Source organism: Anomaloglossus baeobatrachus, chromosome 2, assembly GCF_048569485.1.
Source record: "Anomaloglossus baeobatrachus isolate aAnoBae1 chromosome 2, aAnoBae1.hap1, whole genome shotgun sequence".
NCBI lineage: Eukaryota > Metazoa > Chordata > Amphibia > Anura > Aromobatidae > Anomaloglossus > Anomaloglossus baeobatrachus.
Window position 1 is genome coordinate 465,186,469 of NC_134354.1, and position 26,522 is coordinate 465,212,990.

Sequence of the window (26,522 nt, forward strand, 5' to 3'; positions counted from 1 at the left end):
TCTTTGTTTCAGGTATACCCCCAGTGGTAAATTTTTTCGCCCATTCTTTGCAGAATGGACATTACAACGACAGGAGACCCGCTCCTTTGCAATGGGAACAATGTTTTGAGGCCATCATGCACGTCTCTACCCAGGGACAATGTGGAGCCTCCCAATTTTTGGCTGCCCTGGCAAAGGGCTATACTGAAATACACCCACTTCCTTACAATGGGCACTTCAGGTTTACAGGCCATCATGCACGTCTCTATCCAGGGACAATGTGGAGCCTCCCAATTTTTGGCTGCCCTGGCAAAGGGCTATACTAAAATAGACCCACTTCCTTACAATGGGCACTTCAGGTTTACAGGCCATCATGCACGTCTCTATCCAGGGACAATGTGGAGCCTCCCAATTTTTGGCTGCCCTGGCAAAGGGCTATACTGAAATAGACCCACTTCCTTAAAATGGACACTTAATGTTTTGAGGCCATCATGCACGTCTCTACCCAGGGACAATGTGGAGCCTCCCAATTTTTGGCTGCCCTGGCAAAGGGCTATACTGAAATACACCCACTTCCTTACAATGGGCACTTCAGGTTTACAGGCCATCATGCACGTCTCTATCCAGGGACAATGTGGAGCCTCCCAATTTTTGGCTGCCCTGGCAAAGGGCTATACTGAAATAGACCCACTTCCTTAAAATGGACACTTCAGGTTTACAGGCCATCATGCACGTCTCTATCCAGGGACAATGTGGAGCCTCCCAATTTTTGGCTGCCCTGGCAAAGGGCTATACTGAAATAGACCCACTTCCTTACAATGGGCACTTCAGGTTTACAGGCCATCATGCACGTCTCTATCCAGGGACAATGTGGAGCCTCCCAATTTTTGGCTGCCCTGGCAAAGGGCTATACTGAAATAGACCCACTTCCTTACAATGGGCACTTCAGGTTTACAGGCCATCATGCACGTCTCTATCCAGGGACAATGTGGAGCCTCCCAATTTTTGGCTGCCCTGGCAAAGGGCTATACTGAAATAGACCCACTTCCTTACAATGGGCACTTCAGGTTTACAGGCCATCATGCACGTCTCTATCCAGGGACAATGTGGAGCCTCCCAATTTTTGGCTGCCCTGGCAAAGGGCTATACTAAAATAGACCCACTTCCTTACAATGGGCACTTCAGGTTTACAGGCCATCATGCACGTCTCTATCCAGGGACATTGGTGAACCTCACAATTTTGGACTGCCCTGGCAAAGGAAAATACTACAAAGACTCACTTCCTCAAAATGGGCACATTAGACTCAAGAGGCCTTCATGTACGTCTCTTCTCAGGGACATCGGAGTGCCACACAATGTTTTCACGTAAAATCTTTCATGTATTAATCTCAAAAAGTAACATACACCAGCTCTATCTCACTATTGGGTATGTGCCCTTAACATTTCTGCCATGAAAAATCATTTTGGGGTCATTTTGGAAGGTTTTCTGGTGAGTCCGTAAAAATGGCGTAAAACGCGGACAAAATTGTTCACAGCTGTGACTTTTGAGTGATAAATGCTTCAAGGGGTCTTCCCCATGCTGTTGCCATGTCATTTGAGCACTCTTCTGAGACTTTTGTGCCATTTTTAGGGTTTCTCCATGCTGCCGGGAGGTCATTTCACAAAAATACTCGGGTCTCCCATAGGATAACATTGGGCTCGTTGCTCGGGCCGAGTACACGAGTATCTTGGGAGGCTCGGCCCGAGCTTCGAGCACCCGAGCTTTTTAGTACTCGCTCATCACTATTAAAGATGAAACATTTCCTTTGTATTATACATAATACATATATTTTCATCTTTTACATTTTCAAATAAAAAAGGAAAATGGGCAAATGCAAAATTTCAGGCACCCTTGGACATTTGTGTACTTAGATAACTTTGAGCAAAGTTTCAGACCTTGGTTATCCTCTTAAGGGGGCTTTACACGCAGCGATATCACTGGTGAAAGCATCCACCCCCATTGTTTGTGCGTCACGGGCAAATCGCTGCCCATAGCGCATAATATCGTTAGGAGCCGTCACACGAGACTTACCTGCCTAGTGATGTTGCTGTTGCCGGCGAACCGCCTCCTTTCTAAGGGGGCGGTTCGTGCGGCGTCACAGCGGCGTCACTAAGCGGCCGGCCAATAGAAGTGGAGGGGCGGAGATGAGCGGCCGTAGCATCCCACCCACCTCCTTCCTGCCGCATTGCCGGCGGTCGCAGGTAAGCTGTAGTTCGTCGTTCCCGAGGTGCCACACGCAGCGATGTGTGCTGCCTCGGGAACGACGAACAACCTGCGTCCTCAACATTCAATGATTTTTAGAAAATGAACGACGTGTCAACAATGGACGATTTGGTGAGTATTTTCCATTGTTAGCAGTCGCTCGTATGTGTAACACGCAACGACGTCGCTAACGATGCCAGATGTGCGTCACGGAATCCGTGACCCCGGCGATATACCGTTAGATACGTCGCTGCGTGTAATGGGGCCTTTAGAGTTATGGCTTGTTCACGATCATCGTTAGGAAAGGCCAGGTGATGCTGCAAATTTCACAGGTTTCTAAAATCCTAGCCTCCTCTACGGACAGTATATGGGCCATATGCACTCCATAGGCTCATCATAATTCACCCTTTTATGTGTCTCGGAAACTTTGAAACTGGCATCAGATGCACCAATGGTGTGTCTGTGCTAGATCCCAATTCCCCCTTACAAAGGAATGCTCAGCTACTCATGTATTCTCCGAGAGAACCTGGTAGCAGCTTATCTCCCAGATAACAGGATGATTGGTAATGGAAATACAGCAGGACAAATTCTTCTATACAAATTGATGCTGGAAGGCCCCATACTTCATTTTATTCACCTATATACTGTAACACTATCATATTCCACAGCATACTTTTATTCACCTATATACTGTAACACTATCATATTCCACAGCAATATACAGACATTATCATTCCTGTCCCTATGGGGGCTAAAAATCGAAATTCCCTCTCAGTTTGTCTTTGTAGGGTCAGAGGAAACCGGAGCCCAAAGAAACTAATGTGACGCCCTGGACTAGCCAGGTAGTCACAGACACAACATCACACACACCCCTTCTCCGGATAGGTGACACCAGTCACACAGAAAATCCTTGTTGCCACCCTCCAGGGTCTGATGTCCACACCAGGTGGGGCGGAGCCAGGCAGTTGACTTCACCCACCAAGGAGTTCACAGGCCTGGAGGCGGGAAAACACAACAAACAGTCAGACAGTAGAATCAGATGGTGAAGGAGTGAGGAGGGAAAGTTAAGGGCAGACCTAGGACCAGGCCTGCCACGGACTGTCTAGGTGTCTGGGTCGAAGCCCAGGCATCTCCAGCAAGGTCGGCAGATGGTGGTGGCCGTCTGCAGGAGTTGGTGTGCGGTCGGTGGAGACATGGGACCGGAGTCAGGCGGTAGCCCGCCGGTGCCAAACCGGGAAGCCGATTGGAGCCAAGCACCAGCCAGGGTACTCAGACCCCGACTAGGCTAGAAGCCGCCCTGATAGTCAAATTTACTGATTGCAGTCTGGACCTCAGGGGTTCATTCCCACCCAAGTCCCGATTGATGGCAACAGCCCAACCATCCCGGATAAGTGCCACCGCCAAAGGCAAGAGATCCAAAGGGCCAGCGCCTGCGGGCAAACGGGCTCCTACTACACTTACACGCTGAGGAGCGGACTACCAGTGTCCAGGCACAGGAGTCATTCACAACACAACATCAGTGCAAGGGGAACGACAGCCGCCACCAACCCGTCCAGGGAGAACACCACAGCCGGCTGTGGGCCCCGTCCATTCTACCATTTGGTTTACCAGAGACTCCGTTATCTTGTGTCAGATTGAGTACATCAGTGCCGTCAGACACCGCACCGCGTTGCACCGCGACCCTGCGCCCTGCACCCCGGCTCTCACCTTCCCGCGGGCCCCCGAGACCATCGCCCCCGACCCACGGAGGAGTTAACACCAAGCTGCATAACACCGTCCCCGGGAGGTCTAGTCAATGGCAGCGGTGGTGTCCACCATACAATCACCACAACCCGTGGGTGGCGTTACGAACTTTACCAATTCCACCAAATAATCACCCAAACCCCTGAGTGCACCGCCGCTACTCCCTTCAGAGCGACGTGACCCCCGGGTCCGTGAGAGGCTCGAGCCACCACCCGCAGTACACGAGCATGGATCAGAGCGGCTCGGCGGCCGCAGCCGAGGCCGCGGGGTGGTACACATCGACTCTTCTGGCGTCACGAACAGGATTGAGCCAGTCCACTTACCTGTGGAAGTGCGCCTTGTAGTCCCCGTCAGCAGCGTCTCGCTGAGAAGTTTGAAGATCTGCCATCTTTGGCCCGAAAGTTTCCCGCTTGAGTCGTCTTCTCCGAGCAGTGAAGGCGCGAAAGTGAAGCCCCGCCCCCAAAGAGAGAAGTGCGGTAGAAAGACCAAGGGGGGAGAAGCGGGAAGATGTCCGCGCCCAACCCCGATGGTGGAGCAGCGCTGGCGGCTGCAGCGGCGGTGCCAGCAGATGTGCCTGATGATGGGGATGCAGTGGCACCGGCTCCGGTCGCAGGAGTGGGGGAGGCCGCGGCTCCAGCGGTCGTCCAGGTAATGGATGACCAAAACACCACTTTACAGGTGTTCCGCAAGAAAATTTGCACGATTCTCGACTTGTATGCCATGACTGGAAAGCAACTTGCCATGGTAGTCCTGGGACAGTTGACCGGTGCGGCCGAGCAGGAGGCGGAGAACTGGGCAGACCCGGACCGGGCCTTGGTAACCGCCATTTTTTATAAACTTCAAGCCGCTTTTGAAACCCGCACGGAAGCGGAGTTGTGGATGTAGTTTTACCATTGCCGGCAGCGGCCAAAAGACAGTATAAGAGAATATGCTCTGCGGCTGCAAGCGGTCTTATGCACCCTGAAGCGGGTGGACCCCATTAATGAGACTGATGGCAATAAAATGCTGGTAGAGCAGTTCCTGCAGAGGCTGGGGTCCCCTGAAGATCGCAAGCAGTTGCGGCTGTGGTCTCTGGAGCATGCCGACTTAGACTTTGCAGTGCTGAAGGAGCGGGCCATCAAGGCCCTGCAGGCGCCGGAAGTCGGCGCTCCTGACCCGCCGTCTTGGCCAGCTGCCACTGCCCCCGTCTCGGTGGCACCCCCCTTGTTGGCCTTGCCGCCCCCTGCCGCGGCCACCAGAGTCGGAGAGGATCTAGCATCGCAGATCCGACATCTGAGCGAAGACGTCACCCGGATCCTCGCCGCCCTCCAGGTACCAATGAGAGTCAAGCCAGCAGAGAAGATCCAGCTCACCGGCAGCCCGGAGGACGTCCCTTGGATGCAGCGGAGGAGGAACAATGACCAATGGCAAGGACCGCCTGTCTGCTACGGGTGCAACAAAACCGGCCACTACTCCCGACGGTGTCCGTTAAACGAACAACCCCTGAGGCCAAGGGCCAATCATCAGGAGTAGACCCCCAAGGCCCAGCTGATTGGTGGGATTGGTATGTTGGAGGCCGCCCCATCATCTCCCTGGCGGTGGATGGCATCCCAAAAATGGCTCTGTTGGATACCAGATCGCAGGTAACGACTATGCCTTATTTTCATTGTACCAGCGATATTGGGCTGATAGTGAACTCCCCCCCCCCTGATGATAGCATGACCATTATTGCAGCCAATGGGCTCCCCATGACCCAGGTTGGGTTCAAGGAAGTTACTCTGACGTGGGACGGACCCAGTTGAAATGCCAAGGGATGATTGTGGTGCTAAATGCGTCCAGTGACCGTAACCTGAAAGTGGTCCTAGGGACCAAAGTGATTGAGCACTGTATGGGCGAGGTGTTGAGTCTGTTGCAGCAGTTGTCAGCCACTGCGGGAGGGGGCCGCCAGAGGGTGCTGCAGCGTGAGATCTGGGCCCTCCTGCACCGGCAGCAAGTGAACCTGACAGGTGGGGAGATTGGTGGCGTGCGAATGATGGATGCAGCCCCTTTGCTGGTCCTACCAAGGAGCGAGATGATGATTTGGTGCAGGGCAGCAGTAGGCTCCCAGGGACGGGATTACCCGACGTTGGTGGAACCTTCGCCTTCGGAGCACTGGCCCACAGTAATGGTAGCCAGAGGGGTGATTGACGTCAAGAAAGGGAGAGCGCCCGTGAGAGTGTTGAATTGCAGGGAGGAAGTGGTCAGGCTCCCCCGCTATGCCACCATAGCTAAGCTGTACACCATAGACATCCATGCCATTCATGAGACCACCTCCAATACCCCTACACCTAACCAGAGCGGTGACACTCCATCTACGCAACTGGAGGAGTGGTGCCAGGAGTTACATGTCGGCACTGAGTCTACCCCGGTAGACTACAAAGACGGGGTATACAGGGTAGTACAGGAGTATGGGCAGGTTTTCAGCAAGCACCCGCTAGACTTCAGGAGGATTAAGGGGGTTCAACACCATATCCCCACAGGCACACATCCGCCTATCAAGGAGAGGTATAGGCCGATACCGCCAGCAAACTATCAATGCGCCAAAGATATGTTGAGGAACATGAAGGAAGCAGGGGTCATCCGGGATAGTTGTAGTCCCTGGGCAGCTTCATTAGTGCTGGTAAAGAAGAAAGATGGTACCATGAGAATGTGCGTGGATTACCGGAAGATCAATCAGATAACGCATAAAGATGCCTACCCTCTCCCCCGCATTGAAGAGCCGCTAGCTGCATTAAAAACTGCTAACTATTTCTCTACCCTTGACCTCACCAGTGGATACTGGCAGGTGGCGGTCGCGCAGGAGGATCGCGAGAAGACTGCATTTGCTACCCCCATGGGACTCTGCGAGTTCAACAGTATGCCGTTCGGGCTGTGCAATGCCCCTGGGACCTTCCAACGACTCATGGAGTGTTGCTTGGGACACCTCAACTTCGAGGCCGTTCTCTTGTACTTGGACGATGTGATTGTGTATTCCAAGATGTATGAGGCCCACCTGGAGCACCTGGCAGAAGTGTTCGCGGCACTCTCTAAGTTCGGGATGAAGCTGAAGCGTCACTTGCTAAAACCCAAAGTGCAGTACCTCGGGCACGTGGTGAGTGCCGAGGGTGTCGCACCAGATCCCATGAAGGTCACCGCTATCCGGAACTGGCCACGACCGACTACGGTGAGTAAAGTCAGGCAGTTCTTGGGCCTGGTGGGCTACTACCGCCGTTTCATCAAGGGGTACACGAAGATGGCAGCATCCATGCAAGACCTCCTCGTGGGACAGACCCAGAACAGAAGAACCCTTGGACCCCCGTTTGTCTGGGACGAGCAGCATGAAGAGTCGTTCCATCAGTTGAAGTCAGCCCTAACCGGGGAGGAAATCCTATCTTACCCCGATTACCACCTCCCATTCGTGCTCTACACCGACGCCAGCAATGTGGGCCTGGGTGTGGTCCTGTCTCAAGTGCAAGATGGAAAGGAAAAGGTGATCGCCTATGCTAGCAGAAAACTCCAGCCAACGGAAAGGAACCCCAAAAATTACAGCTCCTTCAAACTCGAATTGTTAGCCCTTGTGTGGGCCATAACCGAAAAATTTAAGCATTACCTCGCGTCGGTGAAGTTCACTGCCTACACGGACAACAATCCATTGACGCATCTGGATACGGCCAAGTTGGGTGCTCTGGAGCAGCGGTGGATGGCTCGGCTGTCTAACTACAATTTCACTATCAAGTACAGGGCTGGCCGCAAGAACACCAACGCAGATGTGCTGTCCTGAATGCCGCACCTACCCGATGAAGGGGTGGAGGACGATGGCTTCGAAGAAATCGAGTTACCCGCATTCCATCGGCCACGAGATGAGAAGCCCTGTGTTAAGTTAACCAACAGCAGGTGAACTGTGATCCGCTGCCCAGTCAAGGGTGGCAAGAGGCTTAGGACCAAGACCCTGCAGTCCAGCTCGTCAAGGCTATGATCGAGCAGGGCTCTTCCAGGATGGATCCCGCAGCCCCCTCAGAAGCCCGACGGCTGTGGAAGGAGAGAAATCGGCTGCACTTACATCAAAGGAAGCTGTACCGGGAGATAATTAATCCAAAGGCCCATGAGAGGGTTCGCCAGTTGGTGGTTCCCCAAGCCAGCGTGCCCAGGGTCCTGCGGGCCTACCATGACGGCGCGGGGCACTTCGGTTGGAAAAAGCTAGAAATGTTGCTGAGAGAGCGGTTTTACTGGAGTGGGATGCGAGAGTCGGTGGAGGCCTGGTGTCGAGAATGCGGCCCTTGTACGCTGAGGAGGCGGGATGAGGCCAGCCAGAAGGTCCCCCTGCAACCGATTGTCACTCACCAGCCGCTGGAGATGGTCGCACTGGACCACGTCAAGCTTACGCTCAGCCGAAGCGGGTATACCTATGCCCTGACCATCATAGACCATTACTCAAGGTTCATGGTGGCTGTCCCCGTTAAAGACCTGATGGGCCGTACTGCAGCTAAAGCCTTCCAGGCCTACTTCTGTCGACCACATGGCTACCTGAAGAGAGTACTTACGGACCAGGGTCCGGCCTTTTTAGCGGAGGTGTTCCAGGAGTTCTGCCACTTGTACGAGTGTAAGAAGATCCGGACCACGCCATACCACACCCAAACCAATGGGATGTGCGAAAAAATGAACCACCTGGTACTGAACCTCCTCAAGACATTGCCGTTGGAGGACAGGAACCTGTGGCCGGAGAATCTGCCTGACCTGGTGGACATGTACAATTACATCCCCTGCAGCTCCACCAAGTGTAAACCTGCGTACCTGATGAGAGCCGACCGGGACAGCTGCCGGTGGACCTGGAAATGGACCTAGAGGCACCTGAGGCCCTTCCCTCCACTAACGACTGGGATGCCAAGCGACAGGTGCAGTACCGACAAATCCAAGAGTATGTGGAAAGGAATCTGCGTCAGAGCTGAGAAAAGCAAGAGCAGCACTTCAACAAACGGGCTCCGGCTACCCCCTTTGTACCCGGTGATGTGGTCCTGAAACGTAAGAGAAGGACGCACAAACTCGACGATCAATGGGAAAGGACCCCATACGTCATACAGCCCACTGGATGGGAGAACGAGAAAACCTATCTGATCAGTCGTGACTGGGGGAAGACCACAGCTACCGTTTCCAGGGACCACCTGAAGAGATGCCCGGACCCCTTGAGACTAGCAGATGAGGCTCCGGTACCCATGTCGAGCGGAGAGAAGATGGAAGAGTTGATTCATACCGTAATGGGCGACTTCCCAGCGGGCTGGCCTATGGCACAGTGATTGTTGCCGTAATAATGTTCCCACAACCAGTGGAAGAAATGGAGACGGAGACGCCCGCCGATGAGCCACCCAAGCAAATGCCACCTATCTTGCGCCCCCATAGGTCTCTACCTGCCATACCCAACACACGGGAAGAGGGACCAGCTGTTCCCTCTGTCCCACTGCCCCCTTTTGACAATACCGGGTCCAGAAGGTCCACACGCCCCAACCTAGGTAGGCCCCTGCTTAGGTACAGGGAAACTGCTTTTTAGGGGTGCGATGTGTTAATTGTGAAAATACTTGAATGAATGAGTGCTAATCACCCAAGGCTTTCACCTGATTCTAAAGGGCAGTCCCCATTGGGACCCTACAGCAAGTCCCCGTTGGGACCTACAGTTGTTTTGTGGTAGCAGGACCCGGCTACTGAAGTGCCCGTCCCTGTTGGGACTGATGTTGTCCCAGTTTTATAACCTCCTAATTACTGCATGAGAAATCATGAACAAGGCCGAGAACTTGCAGGCCACCCAATAACTTTTGGGTTTGTAAATAATGCCCAACTGCCCTTCCCGCAACAGCCAGTCTCCGGAAAAGCTGGTTGGAGGAGTGACCCGCACCAGAGCAGGCTGGGGTCCGGTCACCACCTGAACCAAGGACCATCCTCCGGGTCAGGGGTCCCTTTGGACGTGGGGCCTCTGAATGACTGCCGGGTGCGAAGTACCGTACCCGTTCCCACTTGGGTAGCCTGGGCCCGTTCCTGGACTGGGGAAAAAGGGGTGCTGCCCACTTCTTAGGGGCAGCATCAAAGTGCAGGTTGCTTGGGTGGGAAAGCGGAAGGACATGGACCCGTTCCCTAGATGTTTTTATTATTTGCAACGTTAAAAGTAATGTGCCTCCTGTAAGGGATGATTTGAATATGCATACAGTTTGTTTGTTTGTTTTTCTGTTTATATCTTTTCAGAAAATAAAACCGGTGATGGACGGGCTGCCAGCGGATGGTCTGCATTAAACCAAGGGGGAATGTGATGCCCTGGACTAGCCAGGTAGTCACAGACACAACATCACACATACCCCCTCCCCGGATAGGTGACACCAGTCACACAGAAAATCCTTGTTGCCACCCTCCAGGGTCTGATGTCCACACCAGGTGGGGCGGAGCAAGGCAGTTGACTCTGCCCACCAAGGAGTTCACAGGCCTGGAGGCGGGAAAACACAACAGTCAGACAGTAGGATCAGACAGTGAAGGAGTGAGGAGGGAAAGTCAACGGCAGACCTGGGACCAGGCCTGCCACGGACTGTCTAGGTGTCTGGGTCACAGCCCAGGCATCTCCAGCAAGGCCGGCAGATGGTGGTGGCCATCTGCAGGAGTCCGGTGCCGAACCGGGGAGCCGATTGGAGCCAAGCACCAGGCAGGGTACTCAGACCCCGACTAGGCTAGAAGCCGCCCTGATAGTCAAATTTACTGATTGCGGTCTGGACCTCAGGGGTTCATTCCCACCCAAGTCCCGATTGACGGCAACAGCCCAACCATCCTGAATAAGTGCCACCGCCAAAAGCAAGAGATCCAAAGGGCCAGCACCTGCGGGCAAACGGGCTCCTACGACACTTACACGTCGGGGAGCAGACTACCAGTGTCCAGGCACAGGAGTCATTCACAACATCGAACATTGGTGCAAGGGGAACGACAGCCGCCACCAAACCGTCCAGGGAGAACACCGCAGCCGGCTGTGGGCCCCGTCCATTCTACCGTTTGGTTTACCAGAGACTCCGTTATCTTGTGTCAGAGTGAGTACACCAGTGCCGTCAGGCACCGCACCGCTCTGCACCGCAACCCTGCGCCCTGCACTCCGGCCCTCACTTTCCCGTGGGCCCCCGGGACTATCGCCCACAGCCCACGGAGGGGTTAACACCGAGCTACATAACACCATCCCCGGGAGGCCTAGTCAACGGCAGCGGTGGTGTCCACCATACAATCACCACAACCCAAGGGTGGCGTCATGAACTTTACCAATTCCACCAAACAATCACCCAAACCCCTGCGTGCACTGCCACTACTCCCTTCAGTGCGACATGACCCCTGGGTCCATGAGAGGCTCGAGCCATCACCCGCAGTACACGAGCACGGATCCGAGCGGCTCGGCGGCCGCAGCCGAGGCCGCGGGGCGGAACACTAACACAAACATAGGTAAAACATACAAGCTTCTTAAAGGGGTGGTCCAAATGCGAAAGTAAATTGAAAAATAAATCCCTATTTATTTGATGCCATAATCAAAGCTATTTTCTGATACACTTGTATTAAAAATTCCCTACCATTCCTTGGCTGCACTAACTGCTATTCTATTTTTTTCCTACTTCCTGTCTGATGATGCTCCTTTTCAGAATCCAAGTGCAAGCTGGGATATTCAAATGAAGTGTTATCAGGGGGCAGAGTCTGTGAAAGTGATTGCAATCTCTGCCCCCTCCCTAAAATGAAGCATCTCATTGATGCTCATTTCATGAACTACTCTGTCCCTGCTCAGATCAGTAAAAATCTGCAGGTAACAGAGCAGTGTCTATAAATGACTTGAAGGAAAATACCCTCATCCCCGCTAGTGACGTCACTGGTCTCCTGCATGTTGGGTATTGACACCACTCTGTTATTGACAGATTATTATTGATCTGAGCTGACAACAGAGCTGGAGCTATCACTATGCAGATTACACTGTGCACAGCGCGGGACCAGAGCAGCTACTAAAATGAGTGTTACTGATGATGCCTTTTTTCAGGGAGGGGGCAGAGGCTGTTGTCATTGATACAACCTGCCTGTTCCTTAAAACAAGGTGTCATCATTGATGCTTATTTCAGTGGTTGCTCTAGTCCCTGCTGTGCTCCTGCGATGTGCATTTTGACGATCTGCACAATGATAGCGCCTGCTTTTGTCAGCTAGGATCAGTAACAGTCAGCAAGAAATAGAGTGGTATCAATACCTGGCATGCAGAAGACCAGTGACATCACTAGTGGGAGGGCCGCTAGTCTCCTGCAAGCTGAATGTTAACACAGCTTTGTTGACGGCAGATTATTACTGATCTGAGCTGACAACAGAGTTGCACGGTCACTGTGCAGATTGTCAGAGTGCACAGCTCGCAGAAAACAAAAACCTCAATTTTGTTTCCTAGTCACACATTTCACCAAAGGCACTACAAAAGGTACCCTAACTAAAAACTCTTAAGAAAATATAACTTTTTATCTATAAATTAATAACTAAAACATGATCTATATTAAAACCACAGATGGAAGGGAGGTATATTCATGACCATATAAACCAAAGGTGTATGGTACGGGGTGTTGTAGCTGTTCTGTTTTGTCAGAAGTTAGCTTACGGGATCACCAGTGAGGTCCTGTTGACGTAGACCTCTTTGCCTAGTCAATATCGAGCGCTCGGAGAAAAGACCTGCATGAATGTGAGCATGATCAGTTTTCTCTTTATTTAGCCAATGCACAGATAATTTATACCATTTAGGCTAAGTTCACATTTCCGTTGTTTTGTATTAGTCACATGCGTCGCTTGACGCATGTGACCGATGCGCTGTACAACGCTGTACAACGGATGACAAAGAACAGAATTCTTTGTCGGACTCCGCTGTGTGCGGGGGGCGGAGCGCGAGGGGGCGGAGTTCAGGGGGGTGGCACTGAGGACGTCAGTGCCGCAGGGACTGCAGGACAGGTGAGTGTGTGTGTGTACATGCTGAATGCGGGAGGGGCGGAGCCGAGCGGGGGCGGGGCAGGTTCTGAGGATGTCAGTGGCAGTGCTGCGGTCTGCATGGCTGGGGACAGGTGAGTGTGTGTGTGAGTGAGTGTGTGTGTGTGCACATGCGGAGTGCGGGAGGGGGCAGAGCCGAGTGGGGGGCAGAGCCGAGCGGGGCCAGACGAGGGTGTCAGTGGCAGTGCTGGTCTGCATGGCTGGGGACAGGTGAATGTGTGTGTGTGTGTACACACATGTGCGGAGTGCGGGAGGGGGTGGGGCCGAGCGAGGAAGTGTCGGCCTCCCTGCACACGTAACCAGACTAAATATCGGGTAACAGCAAAGCACCCGATGTCTACCTTGGTTACCCGATATTTACCTTGGTTACGGGCGTACACTGCTTAGCGCTGGCTCCTTGCACCATAACCAGGGTAAAGATCGGGTAACCAACCAAAGCTGGTTACGTGTGCAGGGAGCCAGAGAGCATGCGCAGCGAAATCCGACAGATCGCGCTGCTCAAAAAACGTTACAGGCTGCGTTCCTCCCGCCCGGCGGTCAGTCGTTCCACGACTGATCAGTCGGGCGGAGGGTGCAACGCAGCATCATCAGTCACAATCTGCTGCTCATACAAGTCTATGGGAACAACGGAATCCGCTAAACGGATTCCGTTGTTTACCAGAGCAGCGGATTGTGACTGATACATTTTAGCGGAAATGTGAACTTAGCCTTACAGATCAATGTGATATTCAAAAAAGGCTTCGGTTTCGTATGAAGTAAATTCAATTCATATATATATGGGTGCAGACCAACTGCTTTATATTCACCCGTTATTCACCCTATTATTGCATTAGATCCTACCCTACATCTGACTATTTAAAATACTCAGGCAAAGCAACAGTGCCAATCATTGAGCCATTGTTCTGCCAATACACTAGGCTATCAATATCGATGGGCTTATTTGACAATGGTTTAAAATGTATGATGGGCTTGATTCTTATTAGCTCATAGTATTTGATGCTTTCTTTTGGTTTGATCAACCCATGAAAGATAAGCCACTCAATGAGGAATCTCAGTACTGTTATCAATAGGAAGAAATGTTGAACTCCCCAAAAATCTATGTCCCATTCATGCCATACATTGACATGTCATGTGCTTCAGAATAAGGGCTCCTTGTTGCAGGGGCTCTGTGCAAGACTATGACTAAATGACACCATGTTTTACTTGACATTGAAACTGCAGTGAGAAACAAAATTGTAGTCAGCTCACCAGTCCTGCAGTATTTTCACCTATCATATTCTCCTGTATTCCAAACGCAGAAGAAGAGAGGTAACCACAAATATAGGAAAAAATAGGATGTATCATTCCAGCGAAACGATCCATATATGGGGATGTATAAAAAAATCGTGAGGAAGGCGTATCTGCCGAAACACGTTATCTTTATAGGACTGCACTAAGATGTATTGTTAGTTTTTATAATGGACTTTTAAATGGAATTGGAATAAAAGTTATTTTTTATACATCCCCATAAGTGGATCCTTTCGCTGGAATAATACCTCCTATCTTTTCCTATATTGGAACTGCAGTGTCGCTTTGCAGCATAGTTTTTCATACCTTGTTATAGTGTTGCTCTACATTCTACAAACAAGCACAACCTTGTCATAAAGTCATCACTATTTCCAAATCAGTTGGATTTCCTGTTACAAAATTGCACCCATGTTATCGCTGGAGCGATTTCTGTAAAAATGAGAACTGCTGTCACACAACACATGTTGCCATGTAGCCTTACTCTACGAGAGTCCTTCTATTACAATTTTAGAGTGCTTTAATATGACTTGCTTTCAACTCTTAGTGATTAAAAGGTACTAGTTCTAAACAAGATCCCAGAGATGGTATAAACCAAGTAACTACTTATGTGCAAGATATTGTGTATTCTGTCTTCAAAAGTACTGTAGTCACTGTTACTTACTTAGTTGGTCTATAGTCTGGTATAGCCCGATCCAGTGAAATTTTCTCACTGAGGTAGGAATTGTAACCATATTTTTCATGTGGTCCTTTGGCTTTCTCTTCTTCTTCAGGAGACAATGTAGCTGGAAGGCCACCTTTTCCCCGACCACCATATCCTTCAATAAGCCCAAGTGATTTTGATAAACCTAAAAAGAAACAAAGTCAGTTGTAATTTAAATATTCTCTGCTGTATTGGAATAAAATACTTATATTTTAGGCCTTATAAATTATATTTTATATTCCTATGTAAACTTATTATTAAATCCAAATATCTTGTTCTTTCATTTTTGTGCATTAGCTTAACATGTCATATCATTTACTTTAAAATGCATTGCATAATACCAATAGACTATTTACAATTAAAATGACAGATTTTTATCATCTCTGCAAGTTAAAATACTGAAAACATGCTCATACCCTAGAACATAATGATACTTTGCCTTTAGAGACTAATTCCATAATGTTATCATTTAATATGTTGTCTCTCTTGCTAAGAGTTAGCATTTTTTGAATGGTTGGAAAGTAATGCAAATCAGATGTTTTCGCTAGAAGCTATGTGCCTTTGTGCAGTCAAGTGGAAAAATCTCACTAATTTGTTGTGATAATCCCTTTAGCTTATAAAGCTGTATATCTATTAAGCAGTTATGATGTGCTAATGCAAATGAATATACCAATAACATAAAACCATTTGATAAGGCAATATAGAAAAAGAAAAAACACCTGAAAAGATGAAAGTTGAAAAGTAATACATGCTTTTCTGCCAAAGTCAATAATTATATTAACAAAACATACTAGACCCGATTCATCAGTTGCACTTTTTTAAGTCGCTTTTCTTTTTTGGACGTTGACGATTATTGCATCAAATTAATAAAAATGGGGAACATAGTTCATGAATTGAGAAGGAAAGTAAAAAGGGGCTTCTTTCTTGTCATTAAGCAAGTTTTTGAGAAAGTCATCTTTTTAAAAAATGTCACGACAGATACAAAAAAATGTACAAAACTTCACCAGGGTGACTGTAGTAGAGTTGTACCAACTTTTGTGACTTTTCAAAAAGTTGAAATGGGTAAATCAGCCAAAAACATATAGAATGATTAAACTATGGCCATAAAGCAGAAATTTAAATTAAAGAAGGCTGTGGACAAGTAAAAGAGACTTTAAAAAGGCGCAAATAGAATACTGAATTGGGTGCAAATGAAAAAAAAACCCGCAAAACACACAAAACTAGAGAAAAAAACAGACGTAAAGGCAATTTTGGACCATTCTTTCTCATAGTTGGAGAGGCCCACAACATTAATAGTGTTCCTGTTTAGGTCTTTCTCAGTTCTTATTACCCAAGGTCTTCTAAACGTAGAAATTGGAAGTTAAAGATCCAATGAAAAAACCTTAAGTTATGAGTTTGTCCTGCTTGTGCTCAAAAAAATAGGCACCAATTTACCAGGTGAGCTCAGTTGGCACAGGCTATGCCAAAGTTCATACATTTATAGAATCTGCTGTGTAGAGATGAGCGAACCGGTCGCGGTTCGGCTCGAGGTCGGTTCGCCGAACGGAGGTCCCGTTCGAGTTCGGTTCGTCGAACGTTCGATGAACCGAACTCGAACCGCATAGGAAACAATGGCAGGCAATCACAAACACATAAAAACACCTAGAAAACACCCTTAAAGGTGTCCAAAAGGTGATAAACAACTCACAACACAACACAAACACATGGGAAAGTGACAAGGACATATACTCATGCGAAAACAAAAGAGCTGGACAAGGAAAAAGAGGAGGAGACACAGATATATGAGTATATGCAAGGAAACATCGATGCCATTACTGTGCAACTTGAGCCCTGCTCATTTTAGGCTTCTAATCTGGATAAATTGCCTGAGCTTGCCACGTACGCCTTGGGGATCTTGTCGTGTCCTGCAGCCAGCCTTCTCTCGGAACCTGTCTTCAGTGCTGCTGGGGGTCTGCTGGCAGATAAGCACACGTGTCTGTCCACTGACAATGTGGACATGGCTCTCAGAAAACTTTTCTTCCCCTGGGTCATCCAGGGGACGGGAAAGGCACGCGTATTTTTGAGAGTGCTTCATGCAAAGCATCTGTTTCATTTTGAAAAGGGGGATCAAGTGATGCCAGTCAAGTGGGGTGTGTGTGGCCCAATTGGTGGAAACGAGGGAGACTGTGGTTGGAGTCCCCTCGCTTTTGAAAAAAGAACCAAGATGAACAAGTCATGGCTCTCAGAGGACTTTTCTTCCCCTGGGTCATCCAGGGGACGGGAAAGGCACACGTATTTTTGAGAGTGCTTCATGCAAAGCATCTGTTTCATTTTGAAAAGGGGGATCAAGTGATGCCAGTCAAGTGGGGTGTGTGTGGCCCAATTAGTGGAAACAAGGGAGACTGTGGTTGGAGTCCCCTCGCTTTTGAAAAAAGAACCAAGATGAACAAGTCATGGCTCTCAGAGGACTTTTCTTCCCCTGCGTCATCCAGGGGACGGGAAAGGCACGCGTATTTTTGATAGTGCTTCATGCAAAGCATCTGTTTCATTTTGAAAAGGGGGATCAAGTGATGCCAGTCAAGTGGGGTGTGTGTGGCCCAATTAGTGGAAACGAGGGAGACTGTGGTTGGAGTCCCCTCGCTTTTGAAAAAAGAACCAAGATGAACAAGTCATGGCTCCCAGAGGACTTTTCTTCCCCTGGGTCATCCAGGGGACGGGAAAGTCAAGCGTATTTTTGAGAGTGCTTCATGCAAAGCATCTGTTTCATTTTGAAAAGGGGGATCAAGTGATGCCAGTCAAGTGGGGTGTGTGTGGCCCAATTAGTGGAAACGAGGGAGACTGTGGTTGGAGTCCCCTCGCTTTTGAAAAAAGAACCAAGATGAACAAGTCATGGCTCTCAGAGGACTTTTCTTCCCCTGGGTCATCCAGGGGACGGGAAAGGCATGCGTATTTTTGAGAGTGCTTCATGCAAAGCATCTGTTTCATTTTGAAAAGGGGGATCAAGTGATGCCAGTCAAGTGGGGTGTGTGTGGCCCAATTAGTGGAAACGAGGGAGACCGTGGTTGGAGTCCCCTCGCTTTTGAAAAAAGAACCAAGATGAACAAGTCATGGCTCTCAGAGGACTTTTCTTCCCCTGGGTCATCCAGGGAATGGAAAAGGCACGCGTATTTTTGAGAGTGCTTCATGCAAAGCATCTGTTTCATTTTGAAAAGGGGGATCAAGTGATGCCAGTCAAGTGGGGTGTGTGTGGCCCAATTAGTGGAAACGAGGGAGACTGTGGTTGGAGTCCCCTCGCTTTTGAAAAAAGAACCAAGATGAACAAGTCATGGCTCTCAGAGGACTTTTCTTCCCCTGGGTCATCCAGGGGACGGGAAAGGCATGCGTATTTTTGAGAGTGCTTCATGCAAAGCATCTGTTTCATTTTGAAAAGGGGGATCAAGTGATGCCAGTCAAGTGGGGTGTGTGTGGCCCAATTAGTGGAAACGAGGGAGACCGTGGTTGGAGTCCCCTCGCTTTTGAAAAAAGAACCAAGATGAACAAGTCATGGCTCTCAGAGGACTTTTCTTCCCCTGAGTCATCCAGGGGACGGAAAAGGCACGCGTATTTTTGAGAGTGCTTCATGCAAAGCATCTGTTTCATTTTGAAAAGGGGGATCAAGTGATGCCAGTCAAGTGGGGTGTGTGTGGCCCAATTAGTGGAAACGAGGGAGACTGTGGTTGGAGTCCCCTCGCTGTGTTTTACATGATTTTCGAAGGGCATGACATGCCTAAGAGGTTGAGTTTCATTATCTGCAACTTGTTGGCAACAGAAAGGCTGCCTTTACACCCTTTTGAGACCGAGGATTTTCGAGACCTTATGGCCATTGCAGTGCCCCAAGAGCCAATGGCCAGTCGTCACTCCTTCTCCAAGAAAGGTGTGCCCGCGCTACCACAGCAGGTCGCACACAACCTCACCGATTCCTTGAGAAACTCTGTGTGTGACAGGGTGCATTTCACCACAGATACTTTGACCAGTAAGCATGGACAGGAGAGATACATGTTGCTGACTGGGCACTGGGTAACTATGGTGAGAGATGGAGAAGGGTTTGCTGTACAAGTCTTGCCGTCCCCACGACTTGTGTGTCAATCCTTCCTCTGTATGTACAAGTTCCTCCACTGCTTCTGCCTCCTTAACCTCGTGTGGGTCCTCCACCTCGGCCCAAACCCTGTGTGGTCAGGCCACCCTTCCTGGTAACTGCGCCCAAGGAATCCCACACACCTCATTACTATGCTGGCAGCAGAGCTCAAGGCCATCAGGCGGTCAAATGTTTACTTTGAAATGTAGGGGAAATGTGAGACACCGCTGAGGAATTGTGGACGGTTAGCTTTGGAGAGTGAGACCGAGTTTCAGCATTGGTTGTCTCCACTCAACCAGCAACCAGGGAAGGTCGGGTGCGACAATGATGCAAACCAGTCTGCGACCCTTCTTCAGGGCAATGTGGCACACATGCCTTGTATGGCTCACCTGTTGAACCTGGTTGTCCAGCAATTTTTAAAACACTATCCCGGCCTACATGGCCTTCTGCAGAGGGCACGGTGTAACGCCTGCCTGGATCGACACACTCAGATGGGCTGTAAAGGATAGGCTAGAGGCAAGCCACTCACCAAGCTGGACACCCAGAACCCTGAAACCCTTTAACCCCTATACAGTGATTTGGAATTACACAGGGCCCAAGTTGATCAATACCTGTGGAAGGCTGCAGTTCCAGAGAATAGTAGTCATGCAGGGTCAAAAACATTAAGTGAGGAAGAGGAACAGTATTGGATGGCCAGGACTTAATCAGAAAACAAGCAGAGGTGAAATGCGGATCGGCCAACGAGGTACATAAACAGCAAGCAGGAAAAGTAGTCAGGTAACAAGCACACAAACTCCTAAAACTGAACTGGGGGTAACAGTGACAAGAGGTTCATAGCTTTGTCTGGCAGTGGTCTGCAGACAGGAGGGGCCTAAAAAAGGGTGTGGTGTCTTCCCATTGGTTTTAGCTGAATGATGGTACTTCATCTGTGAGATACGCACCACCTACATTCAACCTGTGGTTCTGTATCTGTCAAGGTAACGCAACCCAGTGGGTGACCATAACCTGCATCCACCTGCGCCGCAGGCATCGACTCCTTTCCCATCATCAGCACTATGCACGAAAGGAACACGTTGTCACCTGGCGACCGGAGTACAAATTGATTGAGTGGACTACGTTGGTGACTTAACAGCCGTGTGCGGCAATGATGCAAACCTGTCTGCGGCCCTTCGTCAGGGCAATGTAACACACGTGCCTTGTATGGCTCACGTGTTGAATCTGATTCTCCAGCAATTTTTAAAATACCATCCCGGACTACATGGCCTTGTGCAGCGGGCATGCTGCTATGTGCTCACTTTCATCCTTCGCACCCAGCAGCTCAACAACTTTCATCGCTCCTGAAGTCTTAGGGTCTGGCGGTTAAACGCCTGAAATGCGATGTTCCGACACGCAGGAATTTTAATCTGCACATGTTTCAGCGTCTGTGGCAGCACCGCAGAGCCCTGCTGAAATACGGTATGACGCATACCCTGGGCTAACTTGATCCAGAGGTGGTGCAGATCGCGCTGCTGGAGTGGTGTCAGATCAAGGACCTATGCACCCTTCTACACAGTTTACAAATATCGAAGAAGATCTTTAGCACTGGCGATGCCATTCTCAGCGTGACAATTCTGGTCATCTACAAGATGGAGCACACTGTATGCATTATTCGGAGTCAGGTGTTGGTCCAAGAGGAAGGGGAGGAAGTACAGGAGGAGTCATATGCAGAAGGGATAATAAGATCTACAAGGTCCAGACGGTGAGCGGCACCTAGGCGGAAGTCAAGGGACGGTGGGGGAGAGGGATTAACAAGGGCGCATAGTATCAGCAAAAATTGTTGCGGAAGGTGCAGGAGCCCATGAAGAAATGGAGGACGAACTGGCGATGGGCATGGAAGACTCAGCAGATGAGTGAGAGCTTGCTCACATTTCGGTTGTGCGAGGTTGGGGGGAGAGGGCAGAGGAAGGAGGCACGATTCTCACCTCTCTGCCACCAACACACCAAGGACTTGGTCCTCCTGGATGCACAAGACACATGAGCGCCTTCTTGCTGCACTACCTAAAACATGACCCTCGGATTGTACGAATTCGAAGTAATGCTAACTACTGGGTTGCCACACTGTTAGATCCCCGGTACAAGACAAAATTTGGCGAAATAATTCCAGCCATAGAAAGGGACGCACGTATACAGGAGTATCTGCAGAAGGTGGTACGGATTCTTAGATCTGCTTTTCCAGTAAACACCAGTGCTGCACAGAGTGAATCTCAACGCTTTGTCATGGATAGGAGGAAATGGGCTTTTACTTGTCCACATCTGAGGGACCGAGGGCTGGCTGCTGTGCTGAGATGGCATTGAGTACGGTGTCCCTGCAGAGTTGCACTTTTGGTCATATACCAAATGAGTTGAAAAAGGACAAATGCTGGTGGAAAGGGGAACAGGTGTGTTGGAAAGGGGAAAAAAGTTTTAGTCCGTGGGTTTGGTGGTTAAGCAAAAGTAACATTTGATGAAGAAACACCATCTGTTACGGTGGGACTGGCAGATTTGGATAAGGTGGTATATACTATGTTACCGGTATATAACGAAAATTAATAAGAAAAGAAAGAGAAAGGTATATATCCCCATCAGCAGTCAATGTCCACCGTGCTCCCAGATGGAAAAGGAGAGGTTGGCAACTGGAAGGTTAGGTGGAGGATACAGATCTGTGTGGCTATGAAACTAATAGTTGCCTGAACCGAGTTAGACGCCACTCGGATCTTGAGACTGGGAGCCCTGTTAGCGTCACAGGGTCCACACGCCCACCCAGCCCAGGAACTCCCTGTTAACATCACAGGGGCCATTCAGTACGCTGACCGTGTGCATTGGGGCCACACCTGTGGACAGCAGGCACATCAGCAGCAGTAGGCCTGTTAATGTCACTGGGCTGCACAAGCAGGACTTGTAGGACAGGAGCTGGTCTTAACCGTTCTGCGTTACCAACTGTGGTGGCGGCCTGCATCGACGCCCTATCCCTGCCTACCTCTGGCCTAAAGCCGCAATGGGTTCAACACATGGAGGTGTGCTCTTTCGGAGCATAATAGAAGACTGCGCACCTCCTTGTTGACTCCAGCCCGTTTTATAACCTGGATCCGCCCCAAACCAGGGTGGACCACAATGCACCTCCTGGAGACAAAAGCAGAGTGACACGTCATGAGTGGCATAACTAGCGTCCTATTTGGAACCGCAACTTCAATAATGACCTCATGGCTGCCACGACACAAACACCTCACCAGTCATCATCTGACCATCAATAATGAGGTGACAAGTCATAGGGGCGGGCCTCTGCAAGCCATTTGGGAGTGGCCTGGACACATCGTCAGGACACCTGATGCCCTGTGGTCTATATGGGCCTCCCCACATCAGGGGCAGGGCCAAAGAGTTCATTACCGGACCTAGTTTCTGATGCAGTAAGTGCCTGAGCATGGTCAGTTGCATGAAATAGAGTCTCTGAAAAAAGACTATCAGCTTTAGCATGGTGTCTCGGCACAAAACAGGACTTAGACCCGGCACGGAATGCAAGTACCTGTGCAAAGAGGCTTTTCACACTAAGTGTGGGAGCATGCGCTGTATCCCGAAATGAAGACTTAGCGTCAGGAATGGCACAGTCAGGCTGAGCATACTCACTAGGCGAAACACTGTAGTTAGGCTGCAGCTGGGGTAAATCGGCACACGCATGCGCACTAGCTGCCTCTCCACACTTACACGTGGAGGAGAAATTGCTCTTCGGGTGTGGACTTGGAGATGCTGTCTATGAACAGAAGGAAAAGCTAAAGGAAGCCTGACTTTCTATCCCTCCGAATTATCAAATGCAGCAATGAATTCCCTGAGTTTGCTATAACATTAGCGTAGCAAAATGTGCATGAGGGTGTCCTGCACAGGTGCTAGAAATAGCTTGGCACCAGTGGGACAATAATGAAATACAACATCCAGTTCTATGATGCCACTAAATGGCAGTATTTTTTGCTATCATTATAGCTTATTAAAAACAGAGCAGGAGGATGTCCTGCACAGGTGCTGCACATAGATTTGCACCAGTGGGGCACTAATGGAGTACAACAGCCACTTCTTGTATGCCACTAAGTATACTCAATTTTTGGTATTATAATGTCTTAGTAAGTAAAAATGAGTTTGAGTGTGCAATGCAGGCAGAGGTGCTGCAAATATCTTTGCACTTGTGGGACAATACAGAAGTCCAATAGCCACGTTTAGGATGCCACTTAGTTCACTCAGTGTTTGCTAGTATAATGGCTTAGTAACAATGAGTTTGAGTGTGCAATGCAGGCAGATGTGCTGCAAATACCTTTGCACTAGTGGGACAATACAGAAGTCCAATAGCCACGTTTAGGATGCCAATAAGTTCACTCAGTGTTTGCTAGTATAATGGCTTAGTAACAATGAGTTTGAGTGTGCAATACAGGCAGAGGTGCTGCAAATATCTTTGCACTTGTGGGACGATACAGAAGTCCAACAGCCACGTTTATGATGCCACTAAGTTCACTCAGTGTTTGCTAGTATAATGGCTTAGTAACAATGAGTTTGAGTGTGCAATGCAGGCAGACGTGCTGCAAATATCTTTGCACTACTGGGGCAATACAGCAGTCGAACAGCCACGTTTAGGATGCCACTAAGTTCACTCAGTGTTTGCTAGTATAATGGCTTAGTAACAATGAGTTTGAGTGTGCAATGCAGGCAGAGGTGCTGCAAATATCTTTGCACTACTGGGGCAATACAGCAGTCGAACAGCCACGTTTAGGATGCCACTAAGTTCACTCAGTGTTTGCTAGTATAATGGCTTAGTAACAATGAGTTGGAGTGTGCAAAGGGCAGGAGGGTACAGTGGCAGGGTTGTGGGTCTCTGGGTAGAGGAAAGGAAGCCTGCCTTTCTATCCCTCCTAATGGGGAAATGCAGCGAGGAAATCCCTGACCTTATCTACACAGACGCTGTCATCTTGTGTAGCTGTTAAACTCTGTTTTCACGGACCTGTCACCTATGGCTCTGACCCTGCCGGTATGAGCCCTTAAAAGGACTGATAGAAAGTGCTATCCCTAAGCTGTCCAGCGCTGTGTATGGAGCGTATACAGCAGTATCGGCGATAGGACTCAGGACGGAGCTGCGCCAGTGATGTCTGACACCAAGGACGCAGAAGGCAGATAATGGCGTGCTGGAGGAAAATGTCCGGTTTTATAATGCAGGGACATGTGACATGGACATCCTATCACACATGCCGTTGCTTCTCTGGCTAAAAGTCCACTTAGCTGTGTGTGTCCGGGATTGGCTGACATGCTGGCCCGCCCCACAAGACGCGCGCGCTTAAAAAAGGAAGACAAGGAAAAAAAAAAAAATGGCGATCGCCATTTAACATACAGCAGTGATCTGAATGCGCTGTTCCCTCACACTATACACTGAAATGTCATAATAGTGTGAGTCACAGAGTGACTTACACTATTACAGCAGAAAGCCAGCTAGGAATTAGCTGGTCTTTTTGCTGCTAGAACCGTTCTCGAATGTATCTAGAACTATCGAGCTTTAGCAGAAAGCTCGAGTTCTAGTTCGATCTAGAACAGCCCCCAAAATCACTCGAGCCGCGAATTAGAGAGCCTCGAACCACGAACCGCGCTCATCTCTACTGCTGTGGTTAACAAACTTTTCAGCCAACTAGCAGGAAATTCTACAAAGATAGGACACATTTGCATCACAGTCATTTGCATTTTCTTCTATTTAAAATTCCAGTGTCACCTGTGTAAAGGAAACGTAAAGTTCCTACTAATTACCCAACTCCCTAAAGGTTGGGGCAAGGCTTTCATTCAATCTGTTTATAATTAAATTTTCTTATATTTTTAAAAATTCTGGAACCAAATTTGACAATATATTGCTAAAAACAGAAAACTCTTAATTGCAAGCTTGCTTTATTTATACTGCCAATGAATTGACTCAATTTATGACAAAGAAAACAGACAAGACTCCTTGGGCTGAATAGAGTTTATTATCCTACACTTAACATTAGCAAGGAAAAAAAAAAATGCACGGTTTCGCTGCGCTGCTCAGAGAGGTAGTGATAAGGTTATTTGGGATGTAGATTTATTAATTATTTACATGCCACTACGCGTTTCGGGGGTACAACCTCCCCCTTCCTCAGGTAACCTGAGGAAGGGGGAGGTTGTACCCCCGAAACGCGTAGTGGCATGTAAATAATAATTTCTGAGCAGCGCAGCGAAACCGTGCATTTTTTTTTTTTTTCCCTTGCATCTTTATCTCCCTATGGGAGCTCACGGGGCTGCTGCAGCCAGAACCAGGATCGTACTATCCGTTTGAATCTAACACCAGGGGCTGGGGAATCACCGCATCTGTGATCACGGGACCATCCGACCCGGAGGAGGAGCTGCTATCAGACGCCGGTCCGGCGGCTGCACACTACACGTGGAAACCCCGATCGTGTGAGCAGAGTCCTGCGGAGTCAGGAGGACTGGATCCCTGCTGACAAGGAGCGGTGAACTTGTGATCCCCCTTCAATACCACTATCAGTGTTGTACCTGACGTACAACACTATCAGGTGAGTGTGCACCTCACATTGTACATACCTCGGTACATTAAGATCCCACACAGGAGCGCCCTCTCTCTCTTTTTTTATTACACTTAACATTAGGAAACAGTTGAGAGTAAAGGTGGCTTTACACACTGCAACATCGCAAACGACATCGCTGTAACGTCACCGGTTTTGTGACGTTATAGCGACCTCCCCTGCGACATTGCAGTGTGTGAAACAAATCAGCGACCTGGCCCCTGCTGTGAAGTTGCTGATCGCTACAAATCGTTCAGGACCATTCCTTGGTCCTTTGTTTCCCGCTGTGCAGCAAAGTCTCAGTGTGTAAAGGGGACTTTACAGCGACTTCGTTAGCAACTTCCCTTTCAAAAAGCTGCTTTACCTGCAACAGACATCCGTTTAAAACGTGCGTGTTTGGTCCGTTTCCGTACATACCGGAGATACGACCAAACGTGCACATATTTTTTTATGTTTAAAGGCACACGTGCGTGTTATTTGATCTTCTGAGAAATGTCCGTGTGTGATGCAAAATGTCGTTACTACATGTCGGAAGACAGAGTAGCGGGATGAGAATGAACTCGGGTGAACTTCACCTGACTTCATTGTCATGCCGCGGCTCTGTTTGTGTGCCATGTACTGATTAGCGGTCACCGGTGAAGGATTCACCGGTGACCGCTAATCCCCCGAGTGACTGAAGTGTCCCCCCCTCTCTCATACTCACCGATCCCCGATCACCAGCGCTGCACGGCATTCACACTGCTCCGGCGGCTTTTTCTAATTTGAAAAGCTGGCCGCTCATTAAACAATCTCGTATTCCCTGCTTTCCCGCCCACCGGCGCCTATGATTGGTTGCAGTGAGACATGCCCCCACGCTGAGTGACAGATGTCTCACTGCACCCAATCACAGCAGCCGGTAGG

General features: G+C 49.4%; 1 protein-coding gene across 2 annotated transcripts in view; it reads right to left on the reverse strand.

Annotated features, from left to right (window-relative positions):
* GALNT17 (polypeptide N-acetylgalactosaminyltransferase 17) overlaps positions 1–26,522 on the reverse strand; it is a 581,607-nt gene that overhangs the window by 381,337 nt on the left and 173,748 nt on the right. For both annotated transcript variants that reach the window (XM_075336335.1, XM_075336337.1), the window contains exon 2: positions 14,916–15,099. In XM_075336335.1, coding sequence (XP_075192450.1) covers positions 14,916–15,099 — 184 coding nt within the window. The remainder of the gene's footprint in view (positions 1–14,915; positions 15,100–26,522) is intronic.